The following is a 20,476-nucleotide window of genomic DNA, read 5'->3' on the forward strand; positions in this document are numbered from 1 at the left end:
AGCCGCTGGACAAGAGGACGTTGTTATGGAGTACGGCGGGACACTTTTGTTCACAGGCTGCCTCGGTACCGTCGGATCCAACCAAATCAAACAGTTTCTGCACAAGCGACTTCAGCTCAGCGCCATCGAACAGATGTTTGAACTCTGAAACACATGCAGAGTGAGTTAGTGAGTGAGTGAATTTGGTTTGAAGGTGCGCTTTAAAGTGAGTCTATTACGGCGCCTCAGCCTCGACAGATGTGGATCCGAGTGGTTTTCAGTCGGCTTCGGTCCTAAGGACCGGTCGTCCCTCTCCGATCATGTTAATAAATATACGCTAGTGTCTTGATGAATCGGTGAGTGAATGAGTGAGCGAACGAGTGAGTCGGGCGGGGAAGCGAGTGTCAATTGCTTGCATCGACCAGTGTCGACAACAATGCACTCACGATCGAGGAGGTTGCAGTATGCCAGGGGCAGGAGGACAAGGATGATGATGGCGTACTTCATGGCTGTCAGAGTCTGGAAAGTGAGGATGTCAACTTTACACAGAGTGTGGTAATATGATACACAGGTCGAACGAATTGAAATCTCGAAATTAGATTGCCAAATGAAATGCAGTATGACATATATGCAGTACATTATAAAAGCTAACACTGACAGTTCTTTATGACACCATCTTTATGACGCTAAAAGGTTAGTGAGTTGATTCATCTACAGATGTAATCTTCAAACGAATAAAAGTAATTAGATGTACAGTACTTTCGGGTGGAACTTCTGACGAAAACAAACCTTAGAAACAACACAGACAACTACAAGATCAAATTCAAACACAAATATAACCACTCCTGACCACTAAGAAAGAACATGGAGAAGTTGTTCGGTACGTAGATAGTGACATGTGATGGGATAGTGTTCAGGCAATGGTTCCAAGTCACCTTACCGTTTCCAGTCAGATGTGAGAGATCAAGCAATATACTCTGCGGTTTTTATATGTTTCTGTTATCAGTGGGCAGGACAGAACAGGTAGGGTCATGTGACCCCAAAGTACTGGCTCTCTGTGTGACGTGAATTAAGAGTGATCAGGAGCTGGCAATCTCATGTCGTTATCAATACACTTACACGTACACATATACGTACACTAAATATACACATATATATTGATGAATATAAGAACGAACGAATGAATTTATGTTTAACCAGATGTATTTTAACCTATGTAAGTCGACAGATGTTAAAACCATGACAAGATCAACCGAGCTGGAAATAAACAGTTCAGTGCGTACAGGTCTGGCTACAACAAGAAACCAACATTCGATAAGTCACACGTCTCCTAAATGGATTTCAGAACTGACTATCGTTTCCGAGACTAGCATTTCACATGGAATCATCATTGAAATGTAATTGCTATGTTCAGTTAAATTCGTGTTTAACACTTCACCTCATTTCTCATGTGAAAGTCTACATTTCATAATGATATATAAATATTTTCATTGCAATATGTACCTTGGAAAACACATGGCGAATATTAAACCTTTTGGGAGAGATTGTGCGCGTTTCGTAAGTTATACAGTGTTCTTTTACCATTGAAGATGGAAATAAATCTTTCAATAATGAAGGAGTGATACCATGACCTATGTCACAAAATGTACACAATTGCTGCATCCTGAAAGCAGTAAGCCCGTACACAAACAGAGACTGGCTACAAAACCATTCTCCCCTTAACGCCATGTATTCATGTTTTGTGAGTTCTGTATGTACACAGTAAACCATGCGTGTCCATTGTAAGCTGTGCTTTTCAACAGTAAACTATGTACATCCACAGTAAAGTATCTACGTCCACAATAAGCTATGTACGTCCATAGTTAACTATGTACGTCCACAGTAAGTTATGTGCATCCACAGTAAGCTATGCATATTCACAGTAAGCTATGTACGTCCACAGTAAGGTATGTACATCCACAGCAAGCTATGTACGTTCACAGTAAGTTATGTACATCCACAGTAAAGTATCTACGTCCACAATAAGCTATGTACGCCCATAGTTAACTATGTACGTCCACAGTAAGTTATGTACATCCACAGTAAGCTATGCATATCCACAGTAAGCTATGTACGTCCACAGTAAGGTATGTACATCCACAGCAAGCTATGTACGTCCACAGTAAGTTATGTACATCCACAGTAAGCTATGTACGTCCACAGTAAGTTATGTACATCCACAGTAAGCTATGTACGTCTACAGTAAGCTATGTACGTCCACAGTAAGCTCTGTATGTCCACAGTAAGCTATGTACGTCCACAGTAAGCTATGTACGTCCACAGTAAATTTTGTACATCCACAGTAAGCTATGTACGTCCACAGTAAAGTATCTACGTCCACAGTAAACTATGTATGTCCATAGTTAACTATGTACGTCCACAGTACGTTATGTACATCCACAGTAAGCTATGCATATCCACAGTAAGCTATGTACGTCCACAGTAGATTATGTACGTCCACAGTAAGCTATGTATGTCCATAGTTCACTATGTACGTCCACAGTAAGCTATGTATGTCCATAGTTAACTATGTACGTCCACAGTAAGCTATGTACGTCCACAGTAAATTATCTACGTCCACAGTAAACTATGTACGTCCACAGTAATTTATGTACGTCCACAGTAAGCTATGTACGTCTACAGTAAGCTATGTACATCCACAGTAAGCTATATACGTCCACAGTAAATTATGCACGTCCACAGTAAGCTATGTACGTCCATAGTAAGCTACGTTCGTCCACAGTAAGCTATGTACGTCCACAATAAATTATGTACGTGCACAGTAAGCTATCTACGTCCACAGTAAGTTATGTACATCCACAGTAAGCTATGCATATCCACAGTAAGCTATGTACGTCCACAGTAAACTACGTACGTCCACAGTAAGCTATGTATGTCCACAGTAAACTATATAAGTCCACAGTAAGCTATGTACGTCCACAGTAAGCCATGTATGTCCACAGTAAACTATGTACGTCCACAGTAAGTTACGTACTTCCATAGTAAGCTATGTATGTCCACAGTGAACTGTGTACGTCCACAGCAATATGTGTACGTCCACGGTGAGTAATGAATGTCCACATGAACCACCCTTGTGTCTGAGGCACCATGAACTGCCTTTTAGCCTGGGGCAAAATGAACCACCCTTGTGTCTGTGGCATCATGAACCGCCCTTTGGCTGGGGTAATAAGAACCACCCTGTCGTCTGTGATATCATGACCCACCTTTAGGCTGGGTAACGAAACACAATTGTGCACCATGAAGTTCACTTCCATCTAGGAGCATGTGCCATCTTTGGATCATTATAAATCGCCCTTGTGTTTTGGCGTAACATATACAGCCCATGTATCAAGAAGGATATCATCCACATATCTATGACGTGTTAGTAGACTCTATGACGCGTGAAGATGGCGGAACTATTGTTGCCATGCATGTTCATACTGTGGAGAACGCAAACGCTGTTATAGTAAGACACAAGAATTATGAAACATAAAGACACACATAATCGTTTCACACTTTTATTGGTAGGACATTGAAACAGCACCGAGGTCTAGGCGATGTGGAAATGTTTCACCAGGGACTGGAAGCTGAAAGCAAGAACATAGTTTTTGAAAGTTAAGCGACTAAAGACCACATACATTCAAACAATGTAAACACAGTGAAACAATGAAATTCAGTTTGACGAACCAGCGAACAGAAATTTGTCCCTTTCGTTTACATGATATATCTTATGTTATATTTTCGCGAGTTTTCACAAGTGAACAATTGACTTGCCTTTGCGTGGATTTCTGTCCCCCGATTAGGAAGAGTACGTCCTCCTTTTCGCGAAAATCTGGCATAATACCAATTTGACACATGGAAAGGGGCTGGCGCTCTTTTTACAGGTTACATACTAAATACATGCACGTTCACTCACGATTTGCAGACGAGGTCGCAGCCGCTGGACAAGAGGACGTTGTTATGGACTACGGCGGGACACTTTTGTTCACAGGCTGCCTCGGTACCGTCGGATCCAACCAAATCAAACAGTTTCTGCACAAGCGACTTCAGCTCAGCGCCATCGAACAGATGGTTGAACTCTGAAACACATGCAGAGTGAGTTAGTGAGTGACTGAATTTGGTTTGAAGGTCCGCTTTCAGTTAGTCTATTAAGGTCGCCTCAGCCTCGACAGATGTGGATCCGAGTGGTTTTGAGTCGGCTTCGGGCCTAAGGACCGGTCGTCCCTGTCCGATCATGTTAATAAATATACGCTAATGTTTTGATGAATCGGTGAGTGAGTGAGTGAGTGAGTGATTGAGTGAGTGAGTGAGTGAGTGAGTGAGTGAGTGAGTGAGTGAGTGAGTGAGTGAGTGAGTGAATGAGTGAGTGGGTGGGTAAGTGAGTGAGTGAGTGAGTGAGTCGGGCGGGGAAACGAGTGTCAATTGCTTGCATCGACCAGTGTCGACAACGATGCACTTACGATCGAGGAGGTTGCAGTATGCCAGGGGCAGGAGGACAAGGATGATGATGGCGTACTTCATGGCTGTCAGAGTCTGGAAGGTGAGGTGTCCACTTTACACAGTGTGTGGTAATACGCAAGTCGGACGAATTGAAATCTCGAAATCAGATTGCCAAATGAAATGCATAATGGCATATGTGCAGTACATTATAAAAGCTAACACTGACAGTTCTTTATGACACCATCTTTATGACGTTAACAGGTTAGTGAGTTGATTCATCTACAGATGTAATCTTCAAACGAATAAAAGTAAATAGATGTACAATAGTTTCGGATGGAATTTCTGATGAAAACAAACCTTAGAAACAACACAGACAACTACAAGATCAACTTCAAACACAAATATAACCACTCCTGACTACTAAGACAGAACATGAAGAATTCGTTCATTAAGTCGATAGTGACATGTGCTTGGATAGAGTTCAGCAAATGGTTCCAAGTCACCTTACCGTTTCCAGTCAGATGTGAGAGATCAAGCAAAATACTCTGTGGTTTTTATATGTTTCTGTTATCAGTGGGCAGGACAGAACGGGTGGGGTCTTGTGACGCCAAAGTACTGGCTCTCTGTGTGACGTGAATTGAGAGTGATCACGAGCTGGCAATCTCATGTCGTTATCAATACACTTACACGTACACATATACGTACACTAAATATACACATATATATTGATGAATATAAGAACGAACGAATGAATTTATGTTTAACCAGATGTATTTTAACCTATGTAAGTCGACAGATGTTAAAACCATGACAAGATCAACCGAGCTGGAAATAAACAGTTCAGTGCGTACAGGTCTGGCTACAACAAGAAACCAACATTCGATAAGTCACACGTCTCCTAAATGGATATCAGAACTGACTATCGTTTCCGAGACTAGCATTTCACATGGAATCATCATTGCAACGCAATTGCTATGTTCAATTCATGTTTAACACTTCACCTCATTTCTCATGTGAAAGTCTATATTTCATAAGGATATATAAATATTTTCATTGCAATATGTACCTTGAAAGACACATGGCGAATATTAAACCTTTTGGGAGAGATTGTGTGCGTTTCGTAAGATATACCGTGTTCTTTTACCATTGAAGATGGAAATAAATCTTTCAATAATGAAGAAGCGATACCATGATCTATGTTGCTGTATCCTGAAAGCAGTAAGCCCGTCCACAAACAGAGACTGGCTACAAAACCATTCTCCCCCTAATGCCATGTATTCATGTTTTGGAAAACAAGGATTTTCGTGATCAGTGCCAACCTCGGTTACAGCAAGTTTCAAGACAACATGTTCACTGTATACTATAAGCATAATTTGACAATGAGATATATTACACGTCCATCAAAGACGTTTGAAAGATGATAAAACAGCATACAAAGGTTATCAGGAGATCCACCTAATTGATGTATGTGTTAGTAAGGTGGTGCTCATTTGAATGGCCTGTTTGGAAACTAGACTGATATTTGATTAACAATTTGTGTTCAAGAAAACACGTGGATTTGTATCTAGAAACAATAGAATGGTACTCTTGATTAGGGGCATGTCAGTCGCTTGTTTCCATTGGGAACACGCTTGAACTGAGAGATCTATTAAACAACATGCATTGAGCAGGACTCTACAGATTTCCTTGATAATTGGTAGCTGATTTGCGGAAGCTTTCCGGAACATTTGATAGTATCAAATACTTCGCTATTACATGTACTCAGAGGTTCTCATATAAGATCTGTACACTTAGTAAATCGCGGTAAACACATTTTTATCACCAACATCAGAAATGGATTCGAAATAGTTATCTAAGATATTTGATTTTATTTCTATATCTGACAAAGCGTTTGGGGCTTTTCTATACAGTGAGTTCTGTATGTACACAGTAAACCATACGTGTCCATTGTAAGTTGTACTTTTCAACAGTAAACTTTGTATGTCCACAGTAAACTATGTATGTCCACAGTAAACTATGTACGTCCACAGTACATAATTATGAGACTTAGATAAACCATTTAAAGTCACCATTTTTCAATCATTGAAACAGGAAACAACTGCTGTGTGTATAATTGAAAAAAGAATCATTCCAATGATTTCAGTCTTTAAAACATTCATGCTGATTTTCATGAGTGAAAACAACTACAAGGTGTCTTGGATATTGTGAATAACTGTTTAGGAAGATCTAACATTATGTTTAGTAGCATGTTTGCTTGCAAAGTAACATTTTCCATTGTCTGTTTACAAACAGCAATATCAGTAGCCAGAACCTAGCAATATTCTAGCAATATGTGCATCCTTTTCACGTGTAGAGTGATTCTGTAGGGTATGAAGAGAGACTAGAATGCATGATACGGTACACAAGAACAAGAACTAGGCCACAAATAACAGCAGAAGAGAGACTAGAATGCATGATGCGGTACACAAGAACAAGAAATAGGCCACGATTAACAGCTGAAGAGAGACTAGAATGCATGATGCGGTACACAAGAACAAGAACTAGGTCACGATTAACAGCTGAAGAGAGACTAGAATGCATGATGCGGTACACAAGAACAAGAACTAGGCCACGATTTACAGCTGAAGAGAGAGGAAGAACCATTTGGATGGCGGAGACATACGTTGGTGTTGCCAATGCCCTCAGATACCACTGTAAGTTCTGAATATCCTAATTACCTCAGCAAAACTTGTAAAAGTAGGTGTAAGATTAAGAAGTGTTCAAAAGGTGTATCTAACCATGTTGTCACTAGCATTATTATTTTGAGGTTTTACTTGGGCCTATGGCCTTTATACGAGTAACGTTTGCATTGAATTGAATATTGTAAGTTTATGAAGAAGCCTTGAAACCTCCCATTGGGTGTAAGCCAGTCCATACATTTCATGTTAAGCAAGATGCTCAGTAATGTTCATTCTTTCTGCCAACTTCGCCAGGGACACACGTGTTGGTCTGACGAAACTTAAGTTGCACCACTGATGGTGTTCTGAAGAAATACCAGCCATTTGATTCAGCCCATAGCTGGATATTATGTATATTTTGTAGTCTTTATCTATAATGATATCACCACAGGTGATAATTGTGTGTTTCTGTAGTCTTCATTCACAATGCCGCTTGGAAACATTGTAATATATTAATAGCTGTCATTTGCCACAAGTGTATTTATGTAATGTTTATGTGATGTTCTGTACAGATTTGTTAGCGTGTAAATGTTATAGTTTGAGGTAATTTACAACTTCTATATTAAAACGTCATGTTGACTTTATTTGTCATGATCTTTGAAAGTAAAAAGTCTAGCTTCAGTGTTTTTAAGGATATTTACATGGTTCATATTTTTCAAACGTTGCTCAGCCCAGATGCTTAATAATATCAAATGTTTCGTTCACATATTTTTCTGTTGATTGTTTCTCTTTACTCAACGCATTTAATGAGGTGTCATCGGCAAAATGACTAGTTATACAAAGTAACACTTTATTGACATAAACAATGAATGGGATGAGGTCAAGTACTGATACTTGTTTGGCCCCGGTTCTTAATGTTTTCGGTCCGGAAGCTCTCTTTAGTGCTACTACATACACGTAATAGCTGTCATGTAACATCTGTACAGTTAATAGATCTTATCATTACCAAGATCAGAAATAGATTCGAAATATTGAATTAAGATGTTTGCTTTTTCTATCTCTGAGAGTGGGGTTTTAGTTTACAGTAATGTATGTCCACAGCAAGCTATGTTTGTCCACAGCAAGCTATGTATGTCCACAGCAAGTTATGTATGTCCACAGTAAGTTGTGCATGTCCACATGTACCAAACTTGTGTCTGAGGCACCATGAACCGCCCTTTGGCCTGGGGTAATAAGAACCACCGTGCCGTCTGTGGCATTATGACCCACCTTTAGGCTGGGTAACGAAACACAATTGTGCACCATGAAGTTCACTTTCATCTTGGAGCATGTACCATTCTTGGAGCATTATAAATCCCCCTTCTGTTTTGGTGTAACATATACAGCCCACGTATCAACAAGGGCATCATCCACATATCTATGACGTATTAGTACACTCTATGACGTATTAGTAGACTCCATGACGTATTAGTAGACTCTATGACGTATTAGTGACGTGTGAAGATGGCGGAACTGTTGTTGCCATGCATGTTCATACTGTGGAGGACGCAAACGCTGTCATAGTAAGACACAATAATTATGAAACATAAAGACACACATAATCGTTTCACAGTTTTATTGGTAGGACATTGAAGCAGGACCGAGGTCTAGGCGATGTGGAAATGTTTCACCAGGGACTGGAAGCTGAAAGCAAGAACATAGTTTTTGAAAGTTAAGCGACTAAAGACCACATACATTCAAACAATGTAAACTCAGTGAAACAATGAAATTCAGTTTGACGAACCAGCGAACAGAAATTTGTCCCTTTCGTTTTCATGATATATCTTATGTTATATTTTCGCGAGTTTTCAGAAGTGAACAACTGACTTGCCTTTGCGTGGATTTCTGTCCGCCGGTTAGGAAGAGTACGTTCTCCTTTTCGCGAAATCCTGGCATAATAAGCATTTGACTCATGGAAAGGGGCTGGCGCTCTTTTTACAGGTTACATACTAAATACATGCACGTTCACTCACGATTTGCAGACGAGGTCGCAGCCGCTGGACAAGAGGACGTTGTTATGGACTACGGCGGGACACTTTTGTTCACAGGCTGCCTCGGTACCGTCGGATCCAACCAAATCAAACAGTTTCTGCACAAGCGACTTCAGCTCAGCGCCATCGAACAGATGTTTGAACTCTGAAACACATGCAGAGTGAGTTAGTGAGTGACTGAATTTGGTTTGAAGGTGCGCTTTAAAGTGAGTCTATTACGGCGCCTCAGCCTCGACAGATGTGGATCCGAGTGGTTTTCAGTCGGCTTCGGTCCTAAGGACCGGTCGTCCCTCTCCGATCATGTTAATAAGTATACGCTAGTGTCTTGATGAATCGGTGAGTGAGTGAGTGAGCGAACGAGTGAGTCGGGCGGGGAAGCGAGTGTCAATTGCTTGCATCGACCAGTGTCGACAACAATGCACTCACGATCGAGGAGGTTGCAGTATGCCAGGGGCAGGAGGACAAGGATGATGATGGCGCACTTCATGGCTGTCAGAGTCTGGAAAGTGAGGATGTCAACTTTACACAGAGTGTGGTAATATGATACACAGGTCGAACGAATTGAAATCTCGAAATTAGATTGCCAAATGAAATGCAGTATGACATATATGCAGTACATTATAAAAGCTAACACTGACAGTTCTTTATGACACCATCTTTATGACGCTAAAAGGTTAGTGAGTTGATTCATCTACAGATGTAATCTTCAAACGAATAAAAGTAATTAGATGTACAGTACTTTCGGGTGGAACTTCTGATGAAAACAAATCTTAGAAACAACACAGACAACTACAAGATCAACTTCAAACACAAATATAACCACTCCTGACCACTAAGAAAGAACATGGAGAAGTTGTTCGGTACGTAGATAGTGACATGTGATGGGATAGTGTTCAGGCAATGGTTCCAAGTCACCTTACCGTTTCCAGTCAGATGTGAGAGATCAAGCAATATACTCTGCGGTTTTTATATGTTTCTGATATCAGTGGGCAGGACAGAACGGGTGGGGTCATGTGACGCCAAAGTATTTGCTCTCTGTGTGACGTGAATTGAGAGTGATCACGAGCTGGCAATCTCATGTGGTTGACAATATACATACACGTACACATATACGTACACTAAATATACACACATATATTGATGAATATAAGAACGAATGAATGAATTTATGTTTAATCAGATGTATTTTTAAGCTATGTAAGTCGACAGATGTTAAAACCATGACAAGATCAACCGTGCAAATAAACAGTTCAGTGCGTACAGGACTGGCTACAACAAGAAACCAACATTCGATAAGTCACACGTCTCCTAAATGGATTTCAGAACTGACTATCGTTTCCGAGACTAGCATTTCACATGGAATCATCATTGCAACGTAATTGCTATGTTCAATTCATGTTTAACACTTCACCTCATTTCTCATGTGAAAGTCTATATTTCATAAGGATACATAAATATTTTCATTGCAATATGTACCTTGAAAGACACATGGCGAATATTAAACCTTTTGGGAGAGATTGTGAGCGTTTCGTAAGTTATACCGTGTTCTTTTACCACTGAAGATGGAAATAAATCTTTCAATAATGAAGAAGGGATACCATGATCTATGTTGCTGTATCCTGAAAGCAGTAAGCCCGTCCACAAACAGAGACTGGCTACAAAACCATTCTCCCCCTAATGCCATGTATTCATGTTTTGGAAAACAAGGATTTTCGTGATCAGTGCCAACCTCGGTTACAGCAAGTTTCAAGACAACATGTTCACTGTATACTATAAGCATAATTTGACAATGAGATATATTACACGTCCATCAAAGACGTTTGAAAGATGATAAAACAGCATACAAAGGTTATCAGGAGATCCACCTAATTGATGTATGTGTTAGTAAGGTGGTGCTCATTTGAATGGCCTGTTTGGAAACTAGACTGATATTTGATTAACAATTTGTGTTCAAGAAAACACGTGGATTTGTATCTAGAAACAATAGAATGGTACTCTTGATTAGGGGCATGTCAGTCGCTTGTTTCCATTGGGAACACGCTTGAACTGAGAGATCTATTAAACAACATGCATTGAGCAGGACTCTACAGATTTCCTTGATAATTGGTAGCTGATTTCCGGAAGCTTTCCGGAACATTTGATAGTATCAAATACTTCGCTATTACATGTACTCAGAGGTTCTCATATAAGATCTGTACACTTAGTAAATCGCGGTAAACACATTGTTATCACCAACATCAGAAATGGATTCGAAATAGTTATCTAAGATAGTTGATTTTATTTCTATATCTGACAAAGCGTTTGGGGCTTTTCTATACAGTGAGTTCTGTATGTACACAGTAAACCATACGTGTCCATTGTAAGTTGTACTTTTCAACAGTAAACTTTGTATGTCCAAAGCAAGTTGTGTATGTCCACAGTAACCTATGTACGTCCACAGTAACCTATGTACGTCCACAGTAACCCATGCATGTCCACAGTATACTATGTACGCCCACAGTAAGCTATGTACGTCCACAGCAAGCTATGTAGGTCCACAGTAAGCTATGTACGTCCACAGCAAGCTATATAGTTCCACAGTAAGCTATGTACGTCCATAGTAAACTATGTATGTCTGTAGTAAGCTATGTAAATGAAAATGATTTGAATTTTTTCCATGGACAATTTTCCACTAAGGTACCGTCCCCAAAATGGGACAATATGCAGATAAGTGAACTTAAAGTAGGTAATGTATTACGCGAAGGTGGTGGGAATCTAACCTCTTAAATCTTAAAAACTGATTCTTTTAAGTTAAAGGTTTCATGGAATACAAGAAAACTGTTTTTTTACATGCAACTAAGTGTAACAAATCGAAATATGAATATTTCATGGGCATCATTGATTCCATAAAATGTCTTCCGATGAACTAAACATCATAGTTGATGAATGTATCCCAAAATCCTCTGCTGGAGAAGACTGACTGTAATGAAATGCTCAAAGATACTGCTGCAGTAAGTGATAACATACAGTATCAACTCATAAAGCACTTACAGAATCGTGTTTAGAAACCCTTTTAAATATTTTAGACGTATTTGGACGTCAGTGGAATTTCCGTCTTCATGGCATGATGCTATAATTGTTCCAATTCCTTAACTTGAACGTGACCAACCGATCCTTCAAAGTATCGACAAATTTCACTAACTACCTGCGTTAGCAAAACCATGTAAAGATTTACATGATTTAGTATGACATGCTAACAAATACTTACTCAAGGTCCTTCACTTCCTCCATGTGTGTGTATAAATGCACCTACATAACACTGTAAAATAACCCTGTTACACATGGTTAAAAAGTGAGGAAACATTTATTTACTGGGAAAATGACACCTCATTCCTTTCATTGTTTGCCAAAAGAAACCAGATCACCATATATGATGAAAATCTAAGATCATGTGCATGAATGGGTTATGTATATCATCAAGTGAACTGAGAGGAATGTGACTCAGATATGCTTCATGGATCGATTGTTTATGTATATCATCAAGTGAACTGAGAGGAATGTGACTCAGATATGCTTCATGGATCGATTGTTTATGTATATCATCAAGTGAACTGAGAGGAATGTGACTCAGATATGCTTCATGGATCGATTGTTTATGTATATCATCAAGTGAACTGAGAGGAATGTGACTCAGATATGCTTCTTGGATCGATTGTAACATTGCTGATGCAGTAGCACATGTGTCTAACAAAGTTTGCACCGATGTGTTGTGAACGGAAACCTAAGGGTGGTCGCTCCCCATAGGCCTCGGCCAGTTTAAGGGCACGGCATGTGATTCTGCATCCATGAGAAAGATGTCCCGGGTATCCACATCTCCAGCAGATAGGCATCTCTGACTCCGAAGCTGGCTGAAATCCTGAAACTGTTGGTAACTTGGGGTTATTCTGTAAAAATCCTTAAAACCGAGCTTGCTGCTGAAAAACTTGATCCGAGTGCTGTTGTTGCTGTTGCTGTAACTCAGTCATTCCAGCATGTAGTTCCTTAACCATAGTCTTCAACTCACTCTTAGATTCCTTGGGCTCGTTGTCATGTTAACGGTAGCTGTCTTTGCCTTTATTTTGGTTTTGGATATTTTAGCCTTTCCTCGCTTCAAATCAAACTCCAGAACCCGGAGGTACAAATGCAAATCATCAAGAAAACCTGGAGATGGAATCACATTTGCAGACGGCTAGAGTCTTCAGTGACCTAGTCCATCCTATAAGCTGGTGCCAGCATATCGTCCTGTTCCGCCCGAGAAAAAGATTTTTGTTTGGATAAATGGAACATCGCACGATCTAGACGGTAGCTCAAGGTCGTGACATCACCGTCTTCTGCCTGAATGGAACTATAAAATTCGGAAATAAGAGCGGAACTCTTGTTCCGAAAGCACTCTTCAACACGCAGTTCTGGGAAATGTGCATGCGGCCCAAGCTTCATGGATGTGATATTGTGGCCATGTTAGGTCTTCATGATTACATTCATTGTTTATAAGTTTCAATTTAAATATTTGTATATGGTTATTGTATACTTTATAGGTGTCAGATTTTAGTTTTACAGATAAAATATAACAAACCTTCTCAGTTAAATGTATCCGTGCACTTATGTAATTAACAATAGCCACCGTGCTGGATCAGGCCAGGTTCTGACCCATGCGCTTTCACTCTGCACACGCTTCTTTTGTTCTTCTGTCTCAGTTTCTCTAGTCCGCTTCTCACATATTGTCTGCTAAGTTGTGCTTGGTACGCGCAGATGATGGGGAGATCGTAGTCGGTTTTCGTAGTCTGTGTGCGTCTTGTCTTGTCCGTGTCCAATCTCGATCTGTCAATTGTCACCTGTCAGATTTGAGGGGTAAGTTGATCACGTGCCTCGATCACACCCGGAAACATTCGAGTAGCACTGGATGGCCAATGAGACCAAATGTACAAGTGCGGAGCACCGATCACTACATTCCTCCCTCTTTTCTGGACTAGCATACACTCTCTGGGACTGCGCATCCTGTCCGGATGGAAATGAGGGTCAAAACCTCTGGGCACTCCCGTCAGAGATGATGGTCTGTCTCGCTGTTGTACTGCTAGAGGTGGTGGAGGTATCGGCTTCTCTGACGGCACTGTGTGTTGGATGACTGGTACAACCGGAGAGGGACAACTGGCTAGTGCAGGATGTTTCAGAAATTCTTAAAGTGAATTCTGACCATCTCTGAAGTGAGTAATGCGGCTAAAACCCTCCAATGAAGCAAACAAGCCGGGCTCTCCAAAGGCAGATTGATGATGTCCAAGGGAAGTGGCCAGTCTTTCAGCTGGCATAGCTGTGAGATGTGCTGGATACAACTTACCCAGAGAGGGATATTTGGAGGTACGAGGCTATTCCGTAGCACAAACTGGTGGAGTTCTATCCAGGTCGCCCCTGCTCCCAGAATTTGTCTGGCCAGGTCTTCAATGGCAACCATTATGTTTGACGCTGTCTCTGGTGATGCTGGTAGTGAATCCCATAAGCAGTGAGGGAGATGAGCTGTGTAAACATGACAGCGCAATGTCCGTGAGCGTATACCACAAAGCTTTACAGGACAAAGAGATCCCAAACCATGGGGGTGGCTACTCTGGTAACGTGTAGCTCCCTTATTGGCGACCATAACGTTGAGCCTATCGTTCTCTGTTCTTACGATCCTGGCTGGAGAAGATGCTGTAGTGTTGGGTTGTTCCCACTTTGGTGAGGGACGTTGAACCGGCCTTCTTGGAGAAGAACATCTTTCTCATGTCTGAAACTCTCTGTCTGGTGAATGGTGCTGTCCGATCTCTGAGGACTGATCTCCAAGGAGAAGAATGCCTTTCCCGTCGTGAGAGCCAACGTCGTGGCTAAATACGTTGGCTTTTGAACGATGAATTGTAGTAAACAATCGCCTGTCGAAGCGGAGATCGCTGGCTTGGCCTCCTGGATGATGGACCGGCTGGATGAGATTCATCCCTGCGGCTAACTGGGATATATATGACGGAGGATACTGGTCTCTGGTTAGGACTCGGGCGTCGCCATTTTCGGGGTGCTGAAGTTGAGGGTTTAGGACTCCGCTTCAAGGTTTTCTGGACAGCATTCATCCCTGGTGGAGAGTCTGTGCGTGTCTGGGACCAGTAACTCGAGGATCTGGAATCGTGTCCACTGTAACCAGGTGAAGAAGCAGCTGTAACTCCGCTTGACAGGGACTCCAAGCTCACATCCCCAGCCCAGTATGACATGGATACATCACGGCTTCGTGCACCTCGTCTTTCATAGGAACGACCATGTCTTTGGAATACCATTTTCTGAAACACTAGCAAGATTTCACTTTAAGATAAATTGTCTCTTTCTGCTTGACAGCCAGGACAGAGATACTTATCCATAGTTTGGGCTATTTTCTTCACACTGGCCACAGCCTATCATCAACTTCCCATCATCTGGCTTGTTACAGATGCAATAATTAAGTTGATTGCTGAAGAGCCAATCCAAGTTAAGATCCTCTTGAGCCCCTAAGGAACTCTTCGTTTTAGATAACCTTGTCTAGACTTCATACAGGGTGTTGGAAATCTGTTTAGTTATTAATCCATGTCCTTTTCAGTATGGAGACAACTTCTTTCACTTCCCCACAGTGGAGGCAGTGTTCAGTACATACACCAATTCCCCCTCTTTAAACTTTTGGGACAAAATCCTCAAATCATAATCCCTCTTCATTTTGTCACGGTTAAGAAGTTACCGTGACAAACGATGTAAGAAATCCCCCCGTGAACCAGCAAAACTGAACAAAGACAAGTCATAAACGTTCAAGTAATGTATTATTATGCAACGAGAGCAAGGGATACAAAGTCACAAGTCAATTTCACGATACAAATTTCAAATACAATATGAGTGAGACAAAATCTAAGGCAATGGGTCACAAAATATAATATAGTAAACTCACCCAAGTCTTAGTGCGAGAGAGAATCAACTACGCAGAATGTGAACACAGCGATCAGTCTGACAGCGGTTAATGTAGTCAGTCGTTGATGATTGTTGTTGATGTAACTCCAGCAAATAGGAATGAGTGTCCCCCCGCAACACGGCAACCAGCCTTTTTATATATACTCAGTCATTTCCCGAAAGTTAGGGCACATACTAACATCGTCAACACTGTAGAATGCCCTCGATTAAGTCTTCCAGAAGTAAACACACAGAAAACTAGGAGCAGATAAATTCCGGAAAACCAGAATCCTGAAAGTGTTGACCATCTATTAAAACGAAATGTGACCCATCATAATTATCATTCAAAACACTAAATGCTGTGACCCAATAATAATTATTACTGAATTAATAACAAAATATACTGAAAATACACACTCGTAACACTCTCCCCCTTGAGGAAAAGAAAGTTTCGCAGAAACTCTCTGTTACAATCATAGCAATAATAACATAACAACATGACATATAATACGATGAGTAATATGAGAAACCTCTTGCAGAATTACTATGACAAAATACAGATACATACTTACATACAGAGTCATCAAGTCATCATACGCTTATACCCTGGTAAGTCAATCAGTACAAACATTGTCCTTGCCTTTGATGTGTTTGATCACAAGACTGAACCCTTGCAAGGTCAAACTCCACCCTTGTGTCTGTGGCACCATGGGACACCTTTGTGTCTGGGGCACCTTGAAGCACTTTTGCGTTTGTGGCATCATGAACAACCTTTGTGTCTGTGGCACCAGGAACCACTCTTGAGCCTGGGGCAATATGAAAAACCTTTGGTTTGGGGCATTAAGGGGACAGCGAGGAAGCGAACTGGCTACAGCGTTCGCTCGTCACTCAGTAGATCCGGGTTCATACTGTGGAGGATGTGATCGTTATCATAGTAAGACATAAAAATTATAAAACTTGAAGACAAACATAAATGTTTCACAGTTTTATTTGCAGAATACTGAAACAGGACCAAGGCGGTGTGGAAATGTTTCACCAGAGACTGGAAGCTGACAGCAAGAACATAGTTTTTGAAAGTTAAGCGACTAAAGACCACATACATTCAAAGAATGTAAACTCAGTGAAACAATGAAATTCAGTTTGACGAACCAGCGACAAATATGTGTCCCTTGCGTTTTCTATATCTTATGTTATATTTTCGCGAGTTTTCCCAAGAGAACAACTGACTTGCCTTTGCGTGGATTTCTGTCCGCCGGTTAGGAAGAGTACGTTCTCCTTTTCGCGAAATCCTGGCATAATAAGCATTTGACTCATGGAAAGGGGCTGGCGCTCTTTTTACAGGTTACATACTAAATACATGCACGTTCACTCACGATTTGCAGACGAGGTCGCAACCGCTGGACAAGAGGACGTTGTTATGGACTACGGCGGGACACTTTTGTTCACAGGCTGCCTCGGTACCGTCGGATCCAACCAAATCAAACAGTTTCTGCACAAGCGACTTCAGCTCAGCGCCATCGAACAGATGGTTGAACTCTGAAACACATGCAGAGTGAGTTAGTGAGTGACTGAATTTGGTTTGAAGGTCCGCTTTCAGTTAGTCTATTAAGGTCGCCTCAGCCTCGACAGATGTGGATCCGAATGGTTTTCACTCGGCTTCGGTCCTAAGGACCAACGCTTATTTCGAACGCTCTTCACAGCAACGATCGTGTCAGGTAGAACCAGGATTCGAACACACGATCTGTCTCTTGACAAGACGCAGCTCGAATTGTGCCTGACACGACTTGGCCGTTCGTTCCTCCTCGACGATATTAATAGTTATTAATAATAATATTATATACTCATGCCAATAATGGCTGTCAGCCCCCAGCAAAAAGTCGAAAACTGTCGAGGAGGTGGTACAAAATGTTCCAATGTTTTCACATGTATGTAAGCTCTAACATTCACTCAAATACAACTTGCAAACCAAAAGCATGTTAAGCACGTGTATTGTTTTAGACAACTATACCCATGCGTGCTTCAATACACATGAACCGCACTGGAAATGAACTATGCTGGTGTCAGACTATAAATCCCCTGCCTGTGCCTTTTGGTGTTGAAACTTTATGCCCCTGCAATGCCGAAGCCAACGTCCACTGACACACGGAATCAAATCATTGGAATGAGTCGAGTGGGTGCTGAACATCGCATGAATCAGGGTGCAACTTAACGTAAGCAAAAGAACTGTTGAGAGAATATAGAAACTCCATCGAACAGAACAGACAGAAACTCCAAGGAAATCCATAGGTCGCCCTCGGGAAAACCACGCAACGTGATGACCGTGTTCCCTTCCGTTTGGTACATCGCATCCCCCGTTTGTCTTCAACATCACTGAGGGACAGATGGGGTCACCTTATTAACGTCCGACCTAGCCGTCAAACTGTGAGCAACAGACTACTTGAAAGAGGCTACAGAGCTAGAAGACCTCTGCGTCGACCATTCCTGACTGCAGAACACAAGCGGTTACGTGTTCTATGGGCCAGGAACAGCACAGGAACATCGGCGTCCCGTGACCTTTACGGACGAATCACGTTTCTCCATAAACAGGATCGATGGACGCGTGCGAGTACGTTGACTTAAAGAAGAAAGGTTCAGGGATGACTGTGTTGAGGGTTTCAGTGGGGGTGAAGGTGGATCTGTACTTGTGTGGGGAAGCATTCACTATAATGGCAAAACTAAGTTAATGAGAGAATGTCAAACAGCGGACCTACCGACATGTCCTTCAACACACTTGCCTGCCACATGCTCGCCGTATTTACGTTTGACACGTTAGGAGTAACACGTTACTGACATTACACAAACGTTTTTGAATGATCAGACTCTCTTTCTATCAGTGCCTTGACGGTACATGTTTCATTTTGTAAAGTACACACTGCCTCAAACTGTTGACATTAAGTCTTGTCAATTATCATCTCTATACGTCTTCTTCATTTAACGTAAAAATGTCCTGCTAGAGGCACTTGATTGGTTTGTGTTGCATGGCCATGTATTTATGATGATGAGAAGTTAATGTGCTTATTAAATCTTTGCTTTTCTAATATTTTTTCTGTTTCTTTTTGCAAATTTTCCAGTCCTATTAATAAAATTCAAGGGGGTGACAACCTTTATTGGCATGAGTATGTGCTAATATAACAGCTGGTGATTATAGCGAGTTTTATAAATCAATGAGTGACTTGGATGGGTGTGTGGGTGGGTCAGTCAGTCAGTCAGTCAGTCAGTGAGTATCAACAGATCGACCTTACGATCGAGGAGGTTGCAGTATGCCAGGGGCAGGAGGACAAGGATGATGATGGCGCACTTCATGGCTGTCAGAGTCTGGAAGGTGAGGTGTCCATTTTACACAGTGTGAGGTAATATAATACACAAGTCGGACGAACTGAAGTACACTACTAATACACTGTTCACTACTACTACTACTACTACGACGACGACGACGACGACGACTACTACTACTACTACTTCTGTTGCTGCTGCTACTACTACTACTGCAACTACTACTACTACTGTTGCTGCTACTGCTGCAGCTACAGCTACTATTACTACAACTACTGCTCGGGTTACTACAGCTACTACTACTACTAACACTACTACTACTGCAACTGCTACTACTACCGTTGCTGCTACTGCTGCAGTTACAGCTACTATTACTACAACTACTGCTGCTATTACTACTGCTGCTACTACTACTGCTGCTGCTATTACTACTGCTGCTACTACTACTACTGCTGCTATTACTACTGCTGCTACTACTACTGTTGCTACTATTACTACTGCTGCTACTACTACTGCTGCTACTATTACTACTGCTGCTACTACTACTACTGCTGCTATTACTACTGCTACTACTACTACTGCTGCTGCTACTACTATTTAGTATCTATAGTAAATTCTAATTGATGTTAATACAGTGTATTATCAAAACTACAACTGAAACGTAGCACCACCTTTACTACTTCCACCTGGGAGAATGGAATGGGGGATTACAGTAGACCCATGCATTTGACGGGTAAAGTAAATGAGTGAGCATTGTTTTACGCCGTCCAGCAATATCATGGCAGTGGACGCCATGTAATGTGTGCGACAGATGGTGGGTTTGGAGCGGAGTGACGTAGAAGACGGAATGCCCGAGTTGGGATTGGTTTTGGTCAAGAATTTACAGATACACGTGGTTGGATAACGGAGAAATTGCACTGACGGAGGAGGACAATCCTGTGGATATTTCCGTTCGTTGTAAACAGAGCATAGTTCTGCTATCATTTTTAGGCTCGTTACTAGCGTCACTCAAAACAATGTCAGGTTTGTGTCTACCCGATGGAGGTGTTTCTCTTGCCAAGGTGTTTTTTGTTGTTG

At 41.4% G+C, this 20,476-nt stretch overlaps 2 protein-coding genes and 1 pseudogene across 2 annotated transcripts; all 3 read right to left on the reverse strand.

Annotated features, from left to right (window-relative positions):
* Positions 1–3,543: 3,543 nt before the first annotated feature.
* On the reverse strand, positions 3,544–9,200 carry LOC137256090 (uncharacterized). The gene is made up of 4 exons (XM_067793790.1): positions 9,128–9,200; positions 4,479–4,551; positions 3,935–4,097; positions 3,544–3,605 (listed from the first exon to the last, which is right to left on the reverse strand). The coding sequence occupies exons 2-4, from the start codon at positions 4,537–4,539 to the stop codon at positions 3,569–3,571; spliced, it is 261 nt and encodes an 86-aa protein (XP_067649891.1). The 5' UTR covers positions 4,540–4,551; positions 9,128–9,200; the 3' UTR covers positions 3,544–3,568.
* Positions 9,201–14,312: 5,112 nt separating this feature from the next.
* Positions 14,313–15,453, reverse strand: LOC137255570 (uncharacterized; annotated as a pseudogene).
* A 1,502-nt stretch (positions 15,454–16,955) lies between these two features.
* On the reverse strand, positions 16,956–19,429 carry LOC137255571 (uncharacterized). The gene is made up of 3 exons (XM_067792994.1): positions 19,369–19,429; positions 17,461–17,623; positions 16,956–17,136 (listed from the first exon to the last, which is right to left on the reverse strand). Exons 1-3 carry the CDS (start codon positions 19,427–19,429, stop codon positions 16,956–16,958), a joined length of 405 nt encoding a protein of 134 aa, XP_067649095.1.
* Between the last annotated feature and the right edge of the window lie 1,047 nt (positions 19,430–20,476).

The sequence above is a fragment of the Haliotis asinina genome, chromosome 11, assembly GCF_037392515.1.
Source record: "Haliotis asinina isolate JCU_RB_2024 chromosome 11, JCU_Hal_asi_v2, whole genome shotgun sequence".
In the NCBI taxonomy this organism is placed as follows: Eukaryota; Metazoa; Mollusca; class Gastropoda; order Lepetellida; family Haliotidae; genus Haliotis; species Haliotis asinina.

Bases quoted from the DNA above. Each gene is read 5' to 3' on its own strand.
- LOC137256090 (XM_067793790.1), bottom strand. From the start codon at position 4,539: ATGAAGTACGCCATCATCATCCTTGTCCTCCTGCCCCTGGCATACTGC. The intron at 4,098-4,478 runs GTAAGTGCATCG...CATGTGTTTCAG, and splicing joins ATACTGCAACCTCCTCGATC to AGTTCAACCATCTGTTCGAT. The intron at 3,606-3,934 runs GTGAGTGAACGT...TCTTGCTTTCAG, and splicing joins TGCGACCTCGTCTGCAAATC to CTTCCAGTCCCTGGTGAAAC.
- LOC137255571 (XM_067792994.1), bottom strand. From the start codon at position 19,429: ATGAAGTGCGCCATCATCATCCTTGTCCTCCTGCCCCTGGCATACTGC. The intron at 17,624-19,368 runs GTAAGGTCGATC...CATGTGTTTCAG, and splicing joins ATACTGCAACCTCCTCGATC to AGTTCAACCATCTGTTCGAT. The intron at 17,137-17,460 runs GTGAGTGAACGT...TCTTGCTGTCAG, and splicing joins TGCGACCTCGTCTGCAAATC to CTTCCAGTCTCTGGTGAAAC.